The sequence below is a fragment of the Myotis daubentonii genome, chromosome 2 (assembly GCF_963259705.1).
Source record: "Myotis daubentonii chromosome 2, mMyoDau2.1, whole genome shotgun sequence".
NCBI classification, from domain to species: domain Eukaryota; kingdom Metazoa; phylum Chordata; class Mammalia; order Chiroptera; family Vespertilionidae; genus Myotis; species Myotis daubentonii.
The window spans coordinates 2,116,994-2,137,936 of record NC_081841.1 but is presented as its reverse complement, the minus strand read 5'-3'; the positions used below and the strand labels follow the sequence as shown (position 1 = coordinate 2,137,936).

General features: G+C 55.1%; 1 protein-coding gene across 2 annotated transcripts in view; it reads left to right on the top strand.

Annotated features, from left to right (window-relative positions):
* Positions 1-20,943, top strand: part of ATXN10 (ataxin 10) — a 128,155-nt gene that overhangs the window by 95,572 nt on the left and 11,640 nt on the right. For both annotated transcript variants that reach the window (XM_059681380.1, XM_059681379.1), the window contains exon 10: positions 5,038-5,101. In XM_059681380.1, coding sequence (XP_059537363.1) covers positions 5,038-5,101 — 64 coding nt within the window. The remainder of the gene's footprint in view (positions 1-5,037; positions 5,102-20,943) is intronic.

Genomic DNA, 20,943 nt, shown 5'->3' with positions numbered 1-20,943 from the left:
TAATTAAAAACTTCCCCCACAACCAAATCTCCAGGCACACATTGTTTCAGTGGTGAGTTTATGAATCACCTGAGAAGGAAAACCCAGTCTTTCTCTCTAAGAAATAAAGGAGGAGGGAATACTTTCCAACCCGTTTTATGAAGCTAACAGTGCCTTTGTCTGTTTATATTCCAGACGAAGCCTTATAGGAAAAAACAAGCTACAGAATCATGAACAAAAACATTTTTTCAAAATATTAACTAACAGATTTGTGTACTATATGAAAGGAAGTGCATTGCTAACAATGATAGTTTATCTCATCCAGGCACTGAGTCAACGTTACAAAATCAAACACCAATGGCCACATATTAACGGAATAAAAGGGGAAGGAGATAGGATTATCTCAATAAGTAGAGGGAAAGCATTTGACAAAATGTAACATTCATAATACAAATTTGCAGCAAGTGAAGAGCAGGAAGGCACTTCCTCAGCTTGATAAGGGCACCCAGCATCAGTGAGGAGGCAGGAATGCCCGCTCTCGGCACCCGCCGGCTGCACCGAGCACTGATCGTGGTAAAAATGGGAAAATTGTTCTTCGTCTAAACGGAAAAGTTAGCGTCTTTGAGAAAATGCAAAGGAAAGGCCCACAGTGGGGGACAGGATTCACTATACGCGTGTTTGCCAAGGACTCGTGTCCTATTATATGAGGAAGTCACTAAGTAAGAGTAACTGTGGGCTGAATACTTGGAGAGCCCTTTAAGGGGGGGGTGGCCGCATGCCCTGAAAACAGGCTCCACATCAGGAGTCATCGGGCAGGTGCAGATAGTCGGGGTGATGCCCCGAGAGGGTCCGGCAGCACCCAGTGCCGGCATGTCTGAGGACGCCTCGTCCCCGAGAGAGGCCTTGCCCTGCCACGCCGTGTGTCCATGTCAGCACGAGGGCTGGGACCCTGCGTCTGCGTGGTTGAGGCGCTGGGTTCAGATGTGACCAACGGAGCTAGGCTCCGTCCCTGTGCGCGGGGCCGGGCCTGCGGTGACGTGCGCCTCTCTGGTCTGGGTTTACTTTGGTTTCCTAGTCAGTGGGAGAGCAGCCCGAATAACAGGCTGTTCTCTCAGCCCACACTTCCCGCAGGAGCTTGGGGTGGGCTGCGCCTTCGCAGGTGCGTTCTCTGAGGTCACTGGCTGAGGTGGCAGAGAACGGCTACAAACCAGTTAGCTGTCCTGCTGACACGTCGTTTCCAGGGGCGAAATGTCGGTTTGTTTAAGCGGGTGGGTTGTCCTGTTGAGATGCGCTCCTTGATGTGAGCTGCAGCCCATGACTCATCTCTTGGGGGCCTGGCATCCGTTCCCAACACGCGGGGTGAAAAAACAACTTGTTTTATGAAGTGCGAACAGAAGAAAACTTGTTAATTCCCTAATTGTTCGCCCCTGCCCCTGACGTGAGCTCCGCACCCGGCAGTGAACTTGAGCTCAGTAGTCACATGCTGCCCATCACTCCCGAGGTGTTCCACTCTGTCCTCCTCTCCTCGTGACCTTGCCCTGTGTCTTTTTTTTTTTTTAATTTCAGAGAGGAAGGGAGAGGGAGATAGAAACAGCAATGATGAGAGAGAATCATTGATTGGCTGCCTCTTGCACGCCCCCCACTGGGGACTGAGCCCGCAACCTGGGCATGTGCCCTTGACCAGAATCCAACCCAGGACCCTTCAGTCTGCAGGCCAACACTATCCACTGAGCAAACCAGCTAAGGCTGCCCTGTGTCATTCTTAAATGACCTGCTTGTCATGGGTCACTTATGTTACAACATTAAATGAATTTATATAAGAATTTATTTTGTATCATTTCCTAATTCATTGGTGTGAATGACAAACCTTTAACTAGGGAAGCATACCCCAGTTCCGCCACGACTGGGGTAACCACCACTGACTGCCTATGGAAGCTTCAGTTTTCAGCAGTGATTTTACTTCCTTCAAAGAACATCTTACCCGTTTAGCATACCTGAGGATTCTCTCCCCAGGAAAAGGAGATGTTTCTCTTGCATTGAGTAAAGGGCCTGAATCCTTACCCCCCCGAAGAAACCTGGTTTTTAAAATGAATGTACAGCTGTGCCTAATTCCGAGTAGGATTGTGTCCTGGGCAGTGGGCCCGTCTCCCTGGTTTTCTCGGCTTCTGGGAGCCACCGCTCCCGCCTCGCTGTGGCCCCTGGATTTCCTGCAGCGAGCAGCAGGCCATTGCCGACTGTCGCCGTCACTCCCTCGCCACCATGACAAGTCCCTGTGAGCCAGCGTACGCAGTCACCCCGTCCATTCGCAGTCACCCTTGGAATTGGGTCTTGTCATCTCCATTTTGCAGATGAGAAAACTAAGTCTTAGGCGTCCATGACTTACTCTGCATCACATTCGTAGGTAAGTGGCCCAGGGAGCGCTCGCTCTGAGGCTCACTTCCGGTCTGCCCATCGCCGAGCACCTGCAGTGCCTGTTGAGACCTTCGTCCCCGCCGCCTCGGTGCTCGAGGAGCGACAGGAAGCGGTCACGCCTGGCCAGTCGCGCACAGGCCTGGAGAGCTGGCCTCCGGGACGTGGGCTCTGTGACCGCAGCTGGTGCGGAGCGACCACCCTGCTGCTTGTCCCGGCTTCTGGGCCTTTTCAGAGGGAGCAAATACTTTCAGAAAAAGGAAAATCTATCATGAATGCATGCTCACCATTTCCAATTGAAATGTAAAATTAACGTTTTTCTGCTGAAAGTCTAGGTTCCTAATGATTAATTGCCCATTGCTTTAGCCTGAATATAGAAATAACGGTCCAAACAGCAGAGCCACTGCGTCCTGCTCAGGGCGAGTGTGTGGAAGGTTTCTGTGGTTCTCTGAGCTCAGGGCGCATCTCACTGAGGTGTGAAGTTACAATCCCGATCTAATTCTGTGAAGTTTTCTTGCTTTTATATGTCATCAGGTTAATTTGTTTTTATAACTATAAATTTAATTTTTAAAAATGATATAAACCATACACAGGATTCCAAAGTGAGAATTGTACAAACAGGTACATTCATGGAGGCCAGCCTCCATCCTGTTTCTTACACATCATTCTCTTCTCTGCGCTCTGGGAAGCCCCTTTGTTGTGTGTTGGAATCCAAGAAGATCTGTTTATTTTGCCTCCGTCCGCAGCACTCGTGCGACCGCCGTGCACTCTCCCAGCTCCGTGGAGTCTTCTGTGTCACACCAGAGTTCAGTGACCAGCTGGGCTGGCGCACGGTGAGGTGTGGCCACGGTACTTGTTGTTATAAATGCTGCCGGCACTCGGAACCATTCAGCAGTCTTCAGGGAAGTGCACATGGACCACGATGACATACCGCTTCACGCCCAGGACGGCTAGACCGACAGGCAGCCATAGCAGCTGTTCCCGAGGAGGGGGCGTGGGAGCCCCGTGCGCTGCTGGTGCGATGGAGATGGGACAGCCACTTGGAAAGAGTCTGGCAGCTCCTCAAAACGTTCACTACGGAGCTACCTAAAAACCTAGTAACTCTGCTGCTGCCAGGTACAGAGCCAAGAAATTGAAACGCATGTGTCTGCTCAGAAACATGTACATGGATGGTCACAATAGCATCATTATATCCAGATGGTTGAAATAGCTCAAATGCCCATCGCCCGGTGAGTGGATAAATGAATGTGGTGCATCCACAGTACCGATGGAATTGATTCAGCCATCACAGCGAATGGAGCACTGCCGCCCGCCACCCCCGGGGAGCTCAGAGCCCTGTGCTCAGTGAAAGGAGCCACCCGGCTTCCGACGGCGTGAAACCTCCAGATCAGGCACATCCCTGGAGGCAGGAAGTGGATGGGTGGTTGCCAAGGACTTGAGCGGGGGAGGGAGTGTCTGCTGGTGGGTATGGACTTTCTTCTTGGGGTGATGAAAATGTGCTAAAATTTGATAGTGGTGACGGCGACACAACTTTGTGAATATACTAAAGTCCACTGAATTAAAACGGTGGGTTTTCTGGTAGGATTATAATCTCAATAAAACTTGTAAAAATATACTTTGTGCTGTAGCGAGTCATCTGTGCAAACATAATTTCGCATGACCACAGTGTGTCTTCTTTCTGCAGTCCTGGCCCAAAGAGTGAAGAGCTCAGGACTGTGCTGCGTGTGCCCGGCACCGCTCCATGGCGGCACCCTCAGCGTCGGCCCTGCTGTGCCCCTGGCCCTGTCCCCCTCCCGCAGTGTATGTCAGAGCCGGCGTTTGCCACCTGACAGCTGAGGCTGACGCCTCGGGGTGGCAGTAACTCGCCTTCCTCTTACTGTGCGCAAAGTGAGCATATTCTGGTATCTTTATGGTCCACCTGCATTTCTTTCTTTTCAGGGTCATTTCTGTTCATATATTTTATCCATTTTTTATTGGATTGTTGGTCTTAATTTTTTTAAGTTCTTTATGTATTAAAATAATAAACCGTTGCCCTAACCGGTTTGGCTCAGTGGATAGAGCGTCGGCCTGCGGACTCAAGGGCCCCAGGTTCGATTCCGGTCAAGGGCATGTACCTTGGTTGCGGGCACATACTCATCGATGTTTCTAACTTTCTATCCCTCTCCCTTCCTCTCTGTAAAAAATCAATAAAATATATATTAATAATAATAATAATAAACCGTTGCCTATGATAGCTTATAAATCATTTTTCCAGTTTTCATTTGCCCTCTTAAAAAACCGAGGCACACCTGTTCTGTTGCTTCTGGATTTTGAATCCGAGTTCGAGAAGCTTTTCCTACTCCGAGCTTAGAAAAAGGGCTCACGTGCTCGTGCTGGTGAACTGCAGTAACCTCAGGCCCAGCTGGAGTCTGTCCTGGTGAAAGCGATCTGCTTTGCCCTGGTTTGTACGGCTGCCGTCGCCCCCACATTTTTAGGGAGGGGGAAAGGGAAAGTATCACTTGTGCTGACACGCCTGTTGTTAATATTTCCGGGTTGGTAGTTGCGCAGACAGTATAGCGACGAGGCGGGAAAGAAAACAGAGAAACATCCCCCGTGATCCCCGGCGCTCCGGGCTGCTGTGTGCGTAACGCCGTGTTCTCCTCTCTGCAGGTCAACGAGCTGGACGGCATCCCCCTGATCCTGGACAGCTGCAGCCCGGACGACAGCAACCCCTGTATCCTTGCGTGTGAGCCCCCGTGTCAGGCCGCAGGCCGCGCCTCTGCGTGCCCCCCGCCCCCCCCACACTCCTTTGCTGAGGAGCTGCCTGCACCCCGTTGGCTTTTCCTAAGAAGGAAGCCCCTTCTCCGTGGCGGCCGGACTGTCCCCGGCAGCCTGTGCAGGTCGGGCCGGGCTCCCGGGGGGACGGGATGTTACAGGGACAGCGTTGCGGTGGCACCGAGCTCTCGTTTTGGCAAGTCCTGTTCTGTGACCCTCGGTGCCTGAAGCTGCGGCTCTGGCTCGCGTCCTCGCCTGTAATCCGGGTGTGTTCTGGGGGGCCGGCACGCGTGTCCCCAGGGAGTGGCACTATAGGAAGCGGGTCTAGTGCAATGACGAGGAAGCCCAGAACCCATGCCGCCTGTTTCGGTTTGAGAGAGAAACTTTAATTTCTGGAGCTTCCCTGGTGAGAGCCCTTCTCCGCACGGCCTTGCACTGACTGCGGGTGGAGAGGGGCAGACAGGCTGCTGCGGGGACTTGGAGAGTGGAACCCCACGGGGACAGTGAGAGCTGGCCTAGGATGGAGGAGATGGGGGGCGGGGGTGCATTTTAAAGTAAAATCCCTCACTGTGGTTTCTGTCAAGAGCAGAAAAGGAGCCCTAGCTGGTTTGCCTCAGTGGATACAGCATCTGCCTGTGGACTGAGGGTCCCGGGTTCGATTCTGACCAAGGGCACATGCTCAGGCTGTGTACTCCATCCCCAGTAGGGGGCGTGCAGGAGGCAGCCGATCAGTGATGTTTTCTCATCATGGATGTTGCTAACCGTCCCTCTCCCTTCCTCTCTGAAATCAATAAAAATATATATTTTTTTAAAAAGAACAGAAAAGGAGCTGATGAAAATCATGTGTTTCAAAGTAAGTGGACGGAAAATGCTTACTTGTGCTAAAGATACTGTCATTTGTCTGATTAGCAATAGAGAGCTCTCCTCTCAGAGCGCACGGAGCCATAGCTCATCAGGGAGACAGGCCTAGAGCCTCGCTCAGGGGCAAGCAGCTGGCTCCGTCGCTTCATCATTGGGGCTTGGGCTGCGCTCGCTGCAGAGCTCCGACTCGGCTTAGCTCCAAGGCTGGGGAGGAGAGAGAGAGAGAGAGGAAAGCTTTCTGCCCAGGAGAGCAGGGAACGAGAGGTGCAGGTGCAAGGAAAGTGGTTTATTACGAAAAAAGAAATTCACCCAGGTTCACGCTCATGGCCCTCGGACTGCCCTTCTAGGGAGACAAGCTTTGTCTCAGGGCCTGTGGCTTTCAGTGAAGACCGGACGACCGGGAGGCTGTTGCCCACAGCACGCCAGCTACGGGGCTCCTGGGGAGGCCTCCGCCCGGCTCCCCGCCCCGTCCTCGCTCGCTCACTCACTCGCTCACTTACTCGCTCACTCAGCTCTTCAGGAACCTCGCGGTCCTGCTGTGCATGCGCACACTTCACCTTCCCCGCTCCCGGCAGCGCCCGAGCCAGACCCCGTGTCTCACCTGCACTTCGTAGGTGAGCGATGCACTGCGAGTCCCGGCCGCTGGCCCTAACGGTCAGGCCGGATTTGCACTGGGTGTGGGCCTGCTTCCTAGTCACTGGCCTGCACTGCCTCCTCGCCAGCCACTGGGAGGGCACAGGCACGACAGAGCGGCCGCAGGAACTTCCTCCTGGGCGCTGTCTGGATGGGGCAGTGACAGGGAATGTGCAGGAGGCTGTGCCGTCATCCGGCAGGAGGTGACCTTGGCTGGAGCCCGGTGGGGAGACAGTGTGCTCTGGGTATTCTCATGGCTTTGCAGAGCGTCACCCAAACGTAACCTCTAGACGAGCTCTTCTACTGCGTATCAGACGTGTATCTAACGCCCCGTTAGCATTTGGCTGTGTGTCTTACCAGTGTCCCCAGCCTGACACGTCCGGGTGAGACTTCCTCCCTCCGCCCAGCCGGCCTGTCTTGGTCAGCGGTGCCACCTCCGCCGTCCAGTGGCCAAGGCCAGAAGCCTGGGGGCCACGTGCCGTGCCGTTTCTGCCGAGTGAGAGGAGGAACATCCATGAGCACAGTGGCGTGGTGACGTGTGTGTGTGTGTGTGTGTGACGTGTGTGTGTGACGTGTGTGTGACGCGCGCACTTGTGTGTGTGACTGTGTGTGTGGCGTGTGTGTGGTGTGTGGTGTGTGTGTGATGCATGTGTGACTGTGGCGTGTGTGGCGTGTGTGATGTGTGTGACTGTGACGTGTGTGTGACGTGTGTGACGTGTGTGTGTGTGTGTGTGTGTGTGTGTGTGTGTGTTTTGCCAAAAGAAGTTTCTCCCAAGAGCTCTTTCCTTTATGAGCTCATTAAGCTTGACTCGGCAATGACATTATTTCACATTGTTTGGTTTAACCTCTTCAAATAATTAACAACAGGCAAGCTCTGAGTGAATTTTCATTTCAATAGTTTATGTTAAAAAGCAGTGGATGTTTTGGGTATGCTTAGACCAGGAACAGTTCTGATGCTGAATAGCAGTTAATAACAATACCTCCGTTCTCTGGTCACTGGGTCATCGGGCCATGCCCATCAGTCTCCTCCCTGGGAGGGGGAGGGCTTGTGCGGCCCCCGGACACCCCATGGACTCTGTGACTGGCCGCCCGTGGGCATCAGGAACTCCGGGCTGCGTGTCAGACCTGTCCAGGTGGGACAGGCTGGGAGGCCACTGACTGCCCCGTGGGGGGGTGGTTCCAGGGGCCGGTGGGGATTTCCAGTGTCAGGAAGACCGTCTCCAGGGTGGCTGGCGGGTGAGGAGCCGTGGCTGCTGCTGCTTCGCGACACGAGCCCACGGCCCAGCTGTTCGCTCGCCGCGCACTTGTGGATCCCGCAGTAATGACACAGGAGCAAATGCCATCGGAAAATTCCAGCTCCGCGGCCGCAGAGGCCATTTCGTATTTGTCAGTTTATTGTGGCAAGTGGGACTTTTTGTTGTTGTTTCCAAATAGAAACAGCTGAACTTTATTTGAAATGTTTTTCTTTCATTCTTTTTTGATCTGTTTTGATCAGCGTCCTTGATGTGGCTTTTTTTAATGTTGTTTTTATTGGAGGGGGAGGGGACAGGGATAGAATGAGAATCCAAACAGGCTTTTGTTTTTTTCTGTTCTTTTCTTTCTTCTTTTTCCTTCCTTTTTTCTTTACCTTTTTTTTTTTTGTATTGAAATACCTCATTTGTAAGTTTCACAGGCATACAGCAATGTCACCGTTAGTGGGAATAATAAGCAAACTGTTCTTCTTTGTAGTCCTATAGCATAGTGCCCACAGCATCGTCTCTGGAGCAGACAGACCCTGATTCTGCCACTTCTTAAATTCTAAGCACCTCCCTGAGCCCCTCTGAGCTTTAGCCTCTTTGCCCCACAGGGTATGCGAATGTTTGTAATTGCCCAGCGTTCAGTTTCTCAGCAAATAGATCTTCTTATACAGAGACCCTATGATAGCTCTTACTCCCTGAGAGAGAGGTATAAATGTCCCTCCATGCTGAGTCATGTGAAAACTCCAACAGTGATGATGGTGATGTCACAGAACAGAACGGAGAGCTCACACACAGGTTCACAGCTACACAAGTAGGTGCCAGTGCAATCTGGTGAGAAAAGGACAGTTTTTTCCATAAATAGTGTGAGACAAATTAAAAGGACATGCTGGGCCCTGGCCAGGTGGTTCCGCTGGTTGGCGCGTCACCCTGTACACCAGACGGTGGCGGATTCGATCCCCAGTTGGGGCGGGCATGAGAAGTGACCAGTTGATGTTTCTTTCTCTCCCTTCCTTTCTAAAATCAATAAAAACATATCCTCGGGTGAGGATTTTTTTAAAAAATCCATAATGGGAAAAGCTCATCACCCTACCTCAATCCTTTCACAAACGTTAATTCAAGATGAACCGTAGACTGCAGCATGAAAGGTAAAACCAAAAGGCTTAGTGAGGAATCAGAAGACTATGGCTGTTGTCTCGGGTCAACTGAAGATTCTTAAAACAAAATGTAAGAATTGTGGCTGAAAAGCACTAACTGTGAGGAAAACCTGTGGAAAGGTAATTGTATTGCGTAGGCCCATGGTCGGCAAACCGCGGCTCTTTGGCCCCTTGAGTGTGGCTCTTCCACAAAATACCATGTGCAGGCGCGCACTTACAGTGCAATTGAAACTTCGTGGCCCATGCGCAGAAGTCGGTATTTTGTAGAAGAGCCACACTCAAGGGGTCAAAGAGCTGCATGTGGCTTGCGAGCCGCAGTTTGCCGACCACTGGCGTAGGCTGACAAAGGCCTCATAGCCATAGCGTGTAAGACAGTGGTTCTCAACCTTGGCTGCACATTAGAATCACCTGGGGATCTTTTTAAAATCCTGATTTCTGGGCCTCATCCTCCGGACATTCTGTTTCTTTGTTATGGGGTGAGGCCACAACATGAGTAACAAAGAAACAGAATTTTCGGAGGATGGGGCCCAGAAATCAGGATTTTAAAGATTCCCAGGTGATTCTAATATGCAGCCAAGGTTTGAGAACCACTGGTGTAAGGACTCCTGCCAGACAACAAGGAAGAGACAGTTCAGGCATTTAAAGTGGCCACAAGACACAGGCAGGCACAGCACGAAGAGGAGCTGCAGTGCCCGGTGACTGCGGGAGAGCTCGGCTCCATGGGCATCAGGGAGGTGCAGCGGCACCACGTGGGCCCAGAGGGGAATGGAGCGCTGGCGGGGCCTGGAGTGGTCCGAACATGCCACTTCATGCCACCCGGCCTGGGAGCCAGTAGGTCCACTCCCAGATCTGTGCCCAAGAGGAATGCGCATGCGTGCCCATCAGAGGGCATGTCCAGCCCTTGTGCCCCTGGCCAGGGCGAGCAGCGTCTTTCTTGCAGGAGTTAGTGTTCACTGTTCTCTGTGCATGTTGCAAGGTCCAGACGCTAGCGCAGTGGTTCTCAACCTTCTGGCCCTTTAAATACAGTTCCTCATGTTGTGGTGACTCCCAACCATAAAATTATTTTTGTTGCTACTTCATAACTGTCATGTTGTTACTGTTATGAATCGTAATGTAATTATCTGATGTGCAGGATGGTCTTAGGCGACCCCTGTGAAAGGGTCATTCGACCACCAAAGGGGTCGCGACCCACAGGCTGAGAACCGCTGCGCTAGTGCCTCGTCTTGGAGAATGTAGAAATTTTAGAATAAACACAGAAACAGGGTTCCCTCTGTCCTTTTTATGGGGCTCCAGCTTGTGATTGGGCCTCAAGTGCAGCGAGAGGGAGGCCCAGGGGAAGGCCTTGGACCCAGGCTGGCGCACCTGCTGTGTTGGTGTTTGTAAAAGGTGTCAGCGTGTCCCCTTGCGGCACTTCCTTCGCCTCGACGTTAGGAGCAGTGACTGGCCGGGGTCCTTTCTGCTGGAATCGGCTTCCTCCTGGGGATGGGCAGGGCTCGCCTCCCTTTGCTTCTGGGTCCCCTATAAATAGCCTGTCAGCATTCGGATCATTTGTTCAGTGTTGGGCTGACATTCAGGAAAAACTGGAAAGCCTCATAGTGCTGTTTTGCTTTCAAAAGGTAAGTTTTTGTTCTGGCTTCCCAGCAGTGTAACTTGGTTTTTTGAAGCCTCTCCCTGATTCTCTTACCCCTCCTAGTGCGACTGAAGATGCACAAACCATTGTTCTCCCCAGCCACAGCACAGTGTGCAGCTTCGCAGGTGAGCGGCCCCCCCCCCCCGGCCCCCTGTGAAGTGAGTCGAGTGTGGGGCTAAGGAGAGGGCCATACGTGGATGCCACTTCCAGGCCGGTTAGAGCGTAACCCGCTGCCGCCGAGCACCCCACACGCCCGTACACACAGCTGCAGGCATCTGAACGGACCCATTCAGAGTGAAAGCCAGATGAAGACCCGTTTCCTACAGCCTGTGGTTACCTAGCAACTCTTCCCAGGCCTTGACGCCGACATTGGAGCAATCGGGTGTAATGTGAGTGAGGCTTTCACAGAAGTGAACTGTCTCCTTGTTTTGGTGAAAGTCAAACTATTTTAAAATGACACAAAAGTGAAATACTTGAGATTGTGTCCACGTGGCTTTCAGTTCTGTGCTTCTCGGTGTCATATCTAAGTTTCGAGGCTAGCGCTGCACGCAGCGTCACTCACTGCGGTTTGTGCAGGTGAGCGTGCTGGGCGGCCCTGTCTGCCCTCGCGCCCTCGCGGGTCTGCACGCGGGCGTGGCCTTCGGCGGTTCAGCCCGAGTCCGGGATGCAGCTCTGCCTGCGACACGTGGCCGCACTCAGCACAGGTGTGGCCCCGGCACAAGGCGCCTGGAGCCGGCCCGGCCCCCGGGCTGCTCTGTGTACATCATTATTAAGATGTAATTTCCTTACAAAGCTACTTATTTGCCAGTTTTTCTTTTTGCATTTGCTTTATTAAAAAGTTGAGTGCCTCTTGGCTATGTTCATAACTTTTTCATATTGTCTCTTTAAATAGCATTCCTCGGAGGATCCATATTTTGTAAGACATTGAGAGGCCGGGTTGCCGGAGCCTGGCACAGAGAGTCAGGTTCCGGGTGACCCTGACTAATGCCAGTGTTTTTCCCTAAAATGACCTTGGCCAGACTTAGCCGTGCCGGGGTCTGGTCAAAACCTCGGCGTGCCGCACCCTTTCAGCAGGTGACGTAGTAACTCCCGGCTGCTTTGTTTTGAGGTCCTCGTTCTCTGCGGGGAGTGTTGTATTCTCTGTAGCACTTACTTCTCTAGAACCAACAGGTTTTTTCAAACAAAAAACAACAGAAACCTTGGGTGAGTGTGTGAGTCTGTGGAGGAGTGAGCTCGGGGAGCAGCCCTCCTGACGTCCTTGTTGAGTACGTGCGAGCTGGCCTGTGCCCGCGCCCTGGGCCCAGTGTGGAGCCTGGACCGCCGGGCGAAGGGAGGTGACCCAGCACAGACGGGTAGGGAACCCACCTTCCACCAGCTGAGGGGACAGGAGAGACCAGACAGGCGGCGGGGCTCATGGGGACTCATGGGGGCTCCTCCTGACTGCACATCTCTGAGTGTGTCTGGGGCGACTTGGATGCTGGGGAGTGTGGAGGAGGCGCAGGGCCTGCTTCCTGCCAGGAGGTGCGGCTCCCCCCCACCCCCCAAGGGGGCGGGAGGGAGGGAACCTGCCGCAGCTGCGGGCTCGCGTGCCTTCTAGTTTTGTGGATTCACATCAGCCCTTCATTTGGATAATGGTCCCACATCCCGAAATTACAAAAATAGGGCCAGCTTTCAGATCTCTCCTTCCCGCTCTGGCCCGGCTCTGGTCTGAATGTCTGAGGCAGAGACGGGACTTGGCAGCCAGGGCAGCAGGCTGTGAGTGGGCCACCTGAGCCGCCTGCTCCCACCAGCAGGCTCGCGTGTCTGAGCTGCCAGCCCCCCTCAGGGTGAGCTGAGTGCGGCCGAGAGCAGCTCCATGCTGTGCAGAGGCCTCGCTGGTGGCGGAGGCCAGGCCAGCGTTGGAGGGGGAGGCAGTGCGCAGTCCAGCGGGCTCTGCCCTGGAGGGTGTCACGGGACTGCGAGGGGCCTCCCCTCCCAGGGACGGGCTCAGGGAAGCTCACGCGTGACGGCTGGTCCAAGGCAGATGCAGATCTGCTTCCTGGTCCGGGATGGGACCCCACCATCCAGTGCTGCCCCTGCCTGTGAGAGAGACAAACGGTCAGAATCCAAGCTGCTTCTGCTGGTTTCCCCCCTAATGCGCTTTTACCCAGTTTCCTCGGGCACATGGGGCAGCTCCGGGAATCCTCGGGTTTTGGGAAGAAACTGGTGACAGCCCACCTCCCCCTCCGGCTGCTTCTGAGCAAAGGCAGGTGCTGGGCTGCGCGTGGGCTGCAGGCCCGGTACCTCTGAGCCCACAGGATCCAGGCGTTCGAGGTGTCGGCAGTACCGGGCAGGCCTGGGAACTGCGTTTGGCAAACCAGCCCGCGCTTCAAGTCTCCCTTCCGTCGTCACCCCAGGGTCCCCCGGTGATTTATTTGAAATACAATATGCATTCCAGAAAGCAGAAGGAGTATGCATGCACTGTTTGCAAATAGTTATAAAGTAGACGTGTAGCCAACACCCAGGTCAAGGCGGAAACACTGCGGCCTCCTGAGCCCTTCCCGTCCCAGCTGACCTGCCCGGTTAGCCCACGCACCCCGACGTGCTCTGGGACGGCCCCTTTTTAAACGTGTGTAAGTGGCGTCATGGCTTGCATTTTTTGTCATCGGGCATTCAAAACCATGATTGCGATTTGCCGAGTCATTGCGTGCGGGTTCCTGTATCTGTTGCGGGAGAATTTCACATTTTCTCATTCAGCTGTTGGTGGACACTTGGCTTATGTCTACTTTGGGGCCGTTAGAATGACTGCTGCCGGGAGCACTCTTGTACATGCGTGTGTCCTGGGGTGAGCGTGTGTTTTCTTCTGGGTGCGGACCTTGTGCGGCTGGTGTAGCTTCAGCTTCATTCCGGAGGATGCCACCCTCTCTCCAGAACCCGTGTTCCAGCCGGTCCTCCCCCAGCAGCGGCTGAGCGTGCCACCACGCGATGCAGTCAGACGTGTAGAGTTTTGCCTGTCTGCTGAGTATGTGTTGCTGTTGTGATAACTTTAATTTCTCTAATTAGCAATATGCTTATTGGCCATTTGGGTTTCCTGTGTCATTAAGAAGCTGTTCAAATTTTGTTGCCTATATTTTTTTAAGTGAGGAATTTTTTTGTATTCAGGATATCAAATCTGTGTTGACATAGTCCCTCCGGTCCTAGTGGCTTGTTTTGTTTTTTACTGTCTTTATAGTATCTTTTTATCATTGGGACGTAACTTACATATAGGACAATGCAAGATGTGAGAAAACGTCTCAGTGTATGTCACCACCCGGCCGGGTGCAGGGCATTCCCACCCTCCTCCCAACACCAGTCCCCGCAGCTGACTCTGCTGACTTCCATGGTGTTTTGATGAGTTTTCTTCCTCTGTGGTTAGTGGTTTGGTGTCTTCCCAAAGCCCTGAGGTCATCGAACATCCTTCTGTGTTTTCATCTGGAGGCTGGATCGCTCCGCCTTTCCCGTGGGGATCTGTGATCTCCCAGAGGTTAGTTTCCATGTGGCGGACAGTGGAGGCGCAGTTTTTAATTTTCCCTGTGGTCCCAGCGTGACGAGACCTTTCTTCGCCCGGCTCCGCAGGCACTTACCCTAAGCCGTTGTCCCGCGGGCGCGGCTCTGCCCAGTTCGGTGCGCCCTGTTCACGTGGCGATCTGTGCCGCCTGTTCTCCGTTTCGGCATCAGCGTGTGCGGCCCTGCTGCTGTGACTGTCCCCACGGGGTAGAGCATTTCCAGTGGTGAAGCCTCACGCGTGTCCTGTCCCTGTGTGGCCGGGTTTGATCACTGTCTCTCATGCTCCGCTCTGCACTGCTTCTGAGCATCTGTGCTGCGTGCGGCACTGTTCCAGCTGCTGGGACTCCGCTGGGGGTGGGCCCAGCATGAGACCGGCTTGGGGACAGGCACTCGGCTCCCCCGGAGGAAGGAGCCCCAGCCTCACCGCAAGAAGCCTCGCCTTGTGCCCCCAGGAGCGCGGGACACCCCGCCCTGGGGCTGCCACCTCTGCTTCATGGGTGCTCCCTGGGGGCACACCAGCCTGAGCGTCTGACCTTGCTGTGGTCGCCCCTGGCCCAGAGAAGGTGCGTCCTCCTCGGCCTCCCCACTGTCTTCCCCGCTCGCTGGCCTCCCTTCTGCCCGGCCCCCGAAATCCTCCACTCGCGCCCACACCCAGGGCCCTCTGCCCGGAGCCCCACGCTCCACTCGGCCACAGAGGGCTCCCGTCACTTCTCTCGGCTCTCGCTTGCCGGCCTGCGGCCCGCGCGTCCTCTCCAACTCGCCAGGTGGCCGGTTTCTTCTTTCCTGTGGTTCATGCTCAGTGTCCCCCGCTGAGGCCACCGCCGCCCCCTTGTCATCGTTGTCCTCCTGTGATGAGCTTTCGCGAGCACCTGTTCAGGTTGGGCTTGGTTCCAGAAGCCACGCCACAGGCCAGGGCCGGCTGTCCCGTCAGTGCCTGTGTCCCCAGCACTGCGCGCGGCCTTCGCGCTGTTCCGGGAGTGAGCCCGTCCTGGCGAGACGCTCAGGAGACATTGGGCGTGTGGTGCGCAGTCTCTGTTGATGACTACGTCGCTTCTGACGCCAGTACAAGAACCGAGACGATGCTGTGGATAGAGAGGAGAGGGGAACCTGCCAGTGTTAGATTCTGTAGCGGAGCGAGGTCTCCCCCAAAGCGGGTCCCTCGGGGTAGAAGTTTTAGAAGAGACGTGTCGAGGAAGAGCTTTAGATTCAGTGTCCCCACCACAGCCACCTTGGCTTTTAATAGCCTGACGTGTGGGTGCTGGCTTCCCGTCAGTGTTAGGTTATTCCCAGGGCACAGGGCACGTACTGTACCACGTGGACCCAGCAGGCTCCTCCCGCCATGAGGACAAGCTCCGGGCTCACCGGTGACTCACAGATGGTGGCAGACAGCACGAGGGCCCAGCTGTGGCCGGTGCCTGTCCTCACCTGTGGGCACCCGCTCCTCACTGCTGATCTCGAGGGCGCGGCTGGGGAGGAGGGTGGCACGGTGGCTGGTGGTCCGAAGCCTGCCTTTAGCCCGTGCGCTGGAGCTGTGCTGACCTGCACCATGTCCATCATGTGGGTGCGGTGCTTTTCTACTACAGATTCTAATTCATTTCACGGTTCACGGCCACTTCCAAAGGCACCGTGCAGAGGTGGCCACTCTGACAGTGTTTGACACAGAGATTTCTGAAGAGAAGGGACCCTGTTGCAAGTATGAGCTGTTCCATCCTTTTGTTGGTTTCCGGCACAGCCTAGAACAGCCGTGGGCAAACTACAGCCCGCGGGCCGGATCCGGCCCGTTTGAAATGAATAAAACTATTGAAAAAAAAGACCGTACCCTTTTATGTAATGATGTTTACTTTGAATTTATATTAGTTCACACAAACACTCCATCCATGCTTTTGTTCCGGCCCTCCGGTCCAGTTTAAGAACCCATTGTGGCCCTCGAGTCAAAAAGTTTGCCCACCCCTGGCCTAGAAGCTGGCGCTCAGTCTCAGCGGGGAGGGCCTGCCCTCCCCCGGGCCCCTCCCCCGGTCACAGGAGTGCTCAGGGCAGCGTGGCTGAGTGCTGCGCCCACGCCCACGCCCGGCTGCGCCACCCGCACCATGTCACCCAGGGTAGCAGTGCCTCCCGTGCCGTGGTTTCCTCGCCAGCAGAATGAGGGGACCCTGCCTGCACGAGCGCGTCTGTGAGGGCCTGGGACAGCCTGCAGGCGCTGTCTGTCCCGGGGTGTGACCGCTGCGCCTATGCCCATTATTAGTGCCCCTACTAGTTCATGCGGGTAACGCGACAGCTGTGGCTTCTGGGACACACGGGCGTTCCTCCTGCAAAGCTTCGCTGACGCTGAAGGTCGCGGGGACTCTGAACAGAAACGCGCTCTCGCCAGCTTAGTGTTTGATATTCCTTCACCCCACGGAGCGCACCTCCTACCAGGCAGAGGGGCCTGGGCTTCCCGGGGTCTCTCCCGTTTCCACGGCACCTGTTCGTAGATTCCTCCGTCGCCAGGACGCGGTGACGTCGGGTTCCATCACACCCTGCCCTGCTGCCTCTGGGCAGGAAGCCCGCGCAGTGGCCCCGACTGGGGACCTGGGCACCGGGCAGCGTCGCTTGCTTTTGAAGTTGACTGTCCAGACGCCTCTCCCTGGCGCTTTCTCCCCGCGGCGTGAAGGCGGCGCTGCGCAGCCTGGAGCCGACAGGGCTGGGTGCCCGTCCACAGAGATGGGAGGTGGGGGCACTCACCCAGCAAATGCAGGAAGCATCCGACCTGAGTGCACAGTGACAAGGACGAAGGCGGGAGCCCCGGCGCGCAGGCCGCACACGCCCGGGAGGAGTCGGGGTTACAGCCACAGGAGCGTGACGAGTGGCACGAGAGGGTGGTCACGGAGAAGGCACCCTGCGTGATGGCTGAGAAGGGTTATTCCCGGTTATTCCTCCTCATCCGTGCGGCTGCCCTGAGCCAGGGCTCTATGCGCTGTGTGCCCTGCTCGCCTGGCCTCAGTGACGTTGGAGAGCTGCCCCAAGAACAAATGGAACCACTTGCGGCCCCTCGGCCTTTAGTGTGGTTGGAGTTAGAAGTGGTCTTGGTTGTTTCTGATCCCGAAACCTGTTGGGTGACAGGGATAACAGGCTGCGACCGCTCCGGCCCACGCTGTGCTTTTAAGTGGTTAGTAAAACGGTTCCAGAACGTGGGACGCGCAGAATTAGTTTCTGTGCCGCAGGTCCCTCACCAACAGGCCTGCAAGTGCGGCCGCTCGGCCACAGGGCTTTTGGGGTGGGGGTGCGTGTGGCACTGGCAGGCAGGGCACCGCCTCCCCATGACATCACTGCCCAGCTGTGGGCTTGGGGATCGGGTGACAGCAGTGCCACATGGTGCCCTGCTCATCTGGGGTGCGTGCACCGTGCACATCTGGGACTGGAAAGGACTTGCGCACAGTCCAACCGGGGCCCAGGGGAGGCGCACTCCCGCCGTCCTCCTCGGTCCTCCCGTGCCCGGGAGATGACACTGCGGAAGTGGAGGCCTGGGGAAACGGAGAGCGGGCTCAGGCCTCTGGTAGGGGAGGGGGAGTGACTCACCATGTCCTGAACAGACGATCCCCCTTTATTTTATGTGTGTGTGTGTGTGTGTGTGTGTGTGTGTGTGTGTGTGTGTGTGTTAGTCCTCACCTGAGGATATTTTTCTATTGATTTTTAGAGAAGGGAATGGAAGGGGAAAGAGAGAGAGAAACATCGATGTGAGAGAGACACATCAATTGGTTCCCTCCCACACACACTCCTACCAGAGACGGGGATTGAACCTATTAAGTGAGTTATAGTCAGTGAATGACGTTATAAATGTCCACATGGCCCTGGGCAGATAGAGGGTCCCCCGCCCTGCTTCCCAGGGTCAGCTGATGGGCAGGAAGCTGTGCCTGTGAGGACAGCGCGTGGCCGAGCCGTGTGGAGAGGGCTGACTGCACGGGATGGGGTCTCCTGGCTGACACTGCGTGTTCCAGGTCCGATCAGACGCGGCCGTGTCAGCGCTGGGCCTTTGCCACGTGTCCCTTGACGTCCTGGCTCCTGGGAGTTAGAGGCAGAGACCAGCTGCGGCTGCTTTTGAAGGGCCCGTTTTCCAGGGTGACTCCCCCGTCAGTACTGAGGTGCTCGGTCCTTCCTGTAGCGCCCTCCGCACAGCGTTATCTTCTCAGCCCGCCTGTGCTCTGTAGCTCACAGATCGGGCCGCTGTTCGTCCCCGCCTCTGGGTCCTCCTTTCTCAGATCCAAGGGGCCTCGTGTTTACTTCGCCTGCTGTCAGGGGGCACTGCAGAGCCCAGAGCAGTGCGCGTCGGCGCAGCCCGGAGCACGCCAACCACAGATGTCCCTCAGCCTTAACTACAAAAACATGGGGGACTAGACACCAGATAGACCAGCAATTTGGAGAAGGAAGAGGCAGCCCAGATGGGCGGTTTGTGGTGTTACTGACACACGCTGCTCTCAGCGGCAGGCGGGCTGGGCGGAATCTGCTCGGGCGGCCTCGCTGGGCCTTTCCGCAGGGAGGGGCGCCGTTAGCTGAGGACCTGCGGAGAGATGAGAGCAGAGGGTAGTGACAGCAGATGGAGGTGGAGGCCGCAGTGGCACGAGCTGCGCGGTGAAGTCTGATGTGTAACGATGGGGCTCACCTGCCCAAGAAGGGTGTGTGGCGCTGTGTAGGGGAACAGGAACGGATTCCAGGTCTCCTTCCCCCACGGGACCAGTATCTGCCCACCCCACTTCCGTTTTCACCCTGGCGCGCTCTTCCCTCCCCCTCTCTCCTGCCGTGGTGATGGCCCTCCTCAGGGGCAGAGCCTGGGCAGCCGGGTCCAGGCAGCACGTGGGAATGCCTTTCTCTCTCCCTCAGAGCGAGGCCCGTAGGGCTCCTGCAGATGGGTGGGGTGGGGCAGGGCAGGGCGGAGCGGGGCGGAGCGGGGCGGAGCGGGGTGGGGTGGGGCGGGGTGGGAGGACACGTCCCGCCATGCCGAGGGGGGGCAGAGTGTGTCGTGTCCGCTGGAGCCGTCATCCTTCTGATGCCAAGGCCACGCTTCTCTCTGGCTGACAGAAACGGGCGTAGCTGGAAACGTTTGGGGTTTTAGCATTTTCAAACAATTTAGAAACTGAACTACTTCTTCAGACTCTGGAAGTTCTGCAGGCCTGCTCAGCCCGGGAGCACACTCGTTTGGAGACGGCTATTGAGCTTCCTCGGCTTTGGGAAACTGGGCTGGAGGCGCTTGCCACTGCATGGTTCCGTGAAACCTGGGGACCGGGCGTGCCCCGCCTCGAGCATCCTGGCCTCGGACCTTCCTAAGAGGCTCCCGCGGTGCCCAGGCCCACCAGCCAGTGCCCTTGGGAAGGTGGGCAGCACATATGCCCCTCACCAGCAGTGGCGTGGTGCCGAAACAATTCTAAAATCTATCCTGGAGGCAAAAATTAAACATAGATGTTCTATAAAGCAATAAATATAGATACATTAGACATATAGTGTATATGTGTCTCGAAAGTGAGTAAAATCTTTTAACATTTAAATTTTAATTTAGCCCTAACCAGTTTGGCTCAGTGGATAGAGCATCGGCCTGAGGACTCAGGGGTCCCAGGTTCGATTCTGGTCAAGGGCATGTACCTTGGTTGCGGGCACATCCCCAGTAGGGAGTGTGCAGGAGGCAGCTGATCAATGTTTCTCTCTCATTGATGTTTCTGACTCTGTATCCCTCTCCCTTCCTCTCTGTAAAAAGTCAATAAAAAATATTCTTTAAAGAATAAATTTTAATTTAAATAAGATATATATTTTTCAGTGAGCACTTTTTAAAAAATATGTTTTTAGTGATTTCAGAGAGGGGAAGAGAGAGAGAGAGAGACAGAGAGAGAGAAAGAGAGAAAGAGAGAGAAACATCAGTGATGAGAGAGAATCATGGATCAGCTGCTTCCTGCATGCCCCACACTGGGGATCAAGCTCGAAACCCGGGCATGTGCCCTGACTAGGAATCAAACCGTGACTTCCTGGTTCATAAATCGATGCTCAACTACTGAGCCGTGCTGGCCAACACAGTGACAGCACGTTTAAAAGCTCGTGTGTTCATCCAGAAAGTGTTCATTGGTGCCTTCCATGCTCTGGGCCAGAGATTGCAGGCCTCTCGGTAAAGGTTGGATTTAGTGTTTTTGGCTTCAGAGCCGCGCTGTCTGTAGCCGCCACAACATGAAAGCAGCACAGACGATGCATGAGTGAGTGTGCGTGGCTGTGTGCCAGTAAAACTTTATTCATTGTGGATACTGATGTTTGCAAATAATTTTAATGTCACAAATTAGTGTTCTTTTTATTTTCCCCTGACCATTTACAAATATAAAATCTTTTTAGCTTGCAGCCATATGAAAACACGGGCTATGTTTTACCTGTTCTCAGCAGTTTTCTCGACAGAGAGTGAGCGGGGAGCAGAACCAAATCCCTGCCACCCCCCGTGGGGAGCCTCCTGACTGCACTGTGAACGTGAGTTTGGCACGTGCGCCTGCTGGTTAAATGTTCAGTCGGGAGGTTCTCTGTGTGGTGCCATCTCCCAGCCCCCATGCTTCTCTGCTGGAGTCGGTCCCTCCCTGACATGCACCGGCCCCAGGTCCCGTGTTGGGCTAAGTCTCTGAGTCCCATGCACAGCTGCCGGAGGGCGAGAGCAGCTTCTCACTCTCACCTGCCCGGGCTCAGCCGTCCCAGGGGCTGTCTCCCTCCCGGGCTCAGCCATCCCAGGGGCTGTCTCCCTCCCGGGCTCAGCCATCCCAGGGGC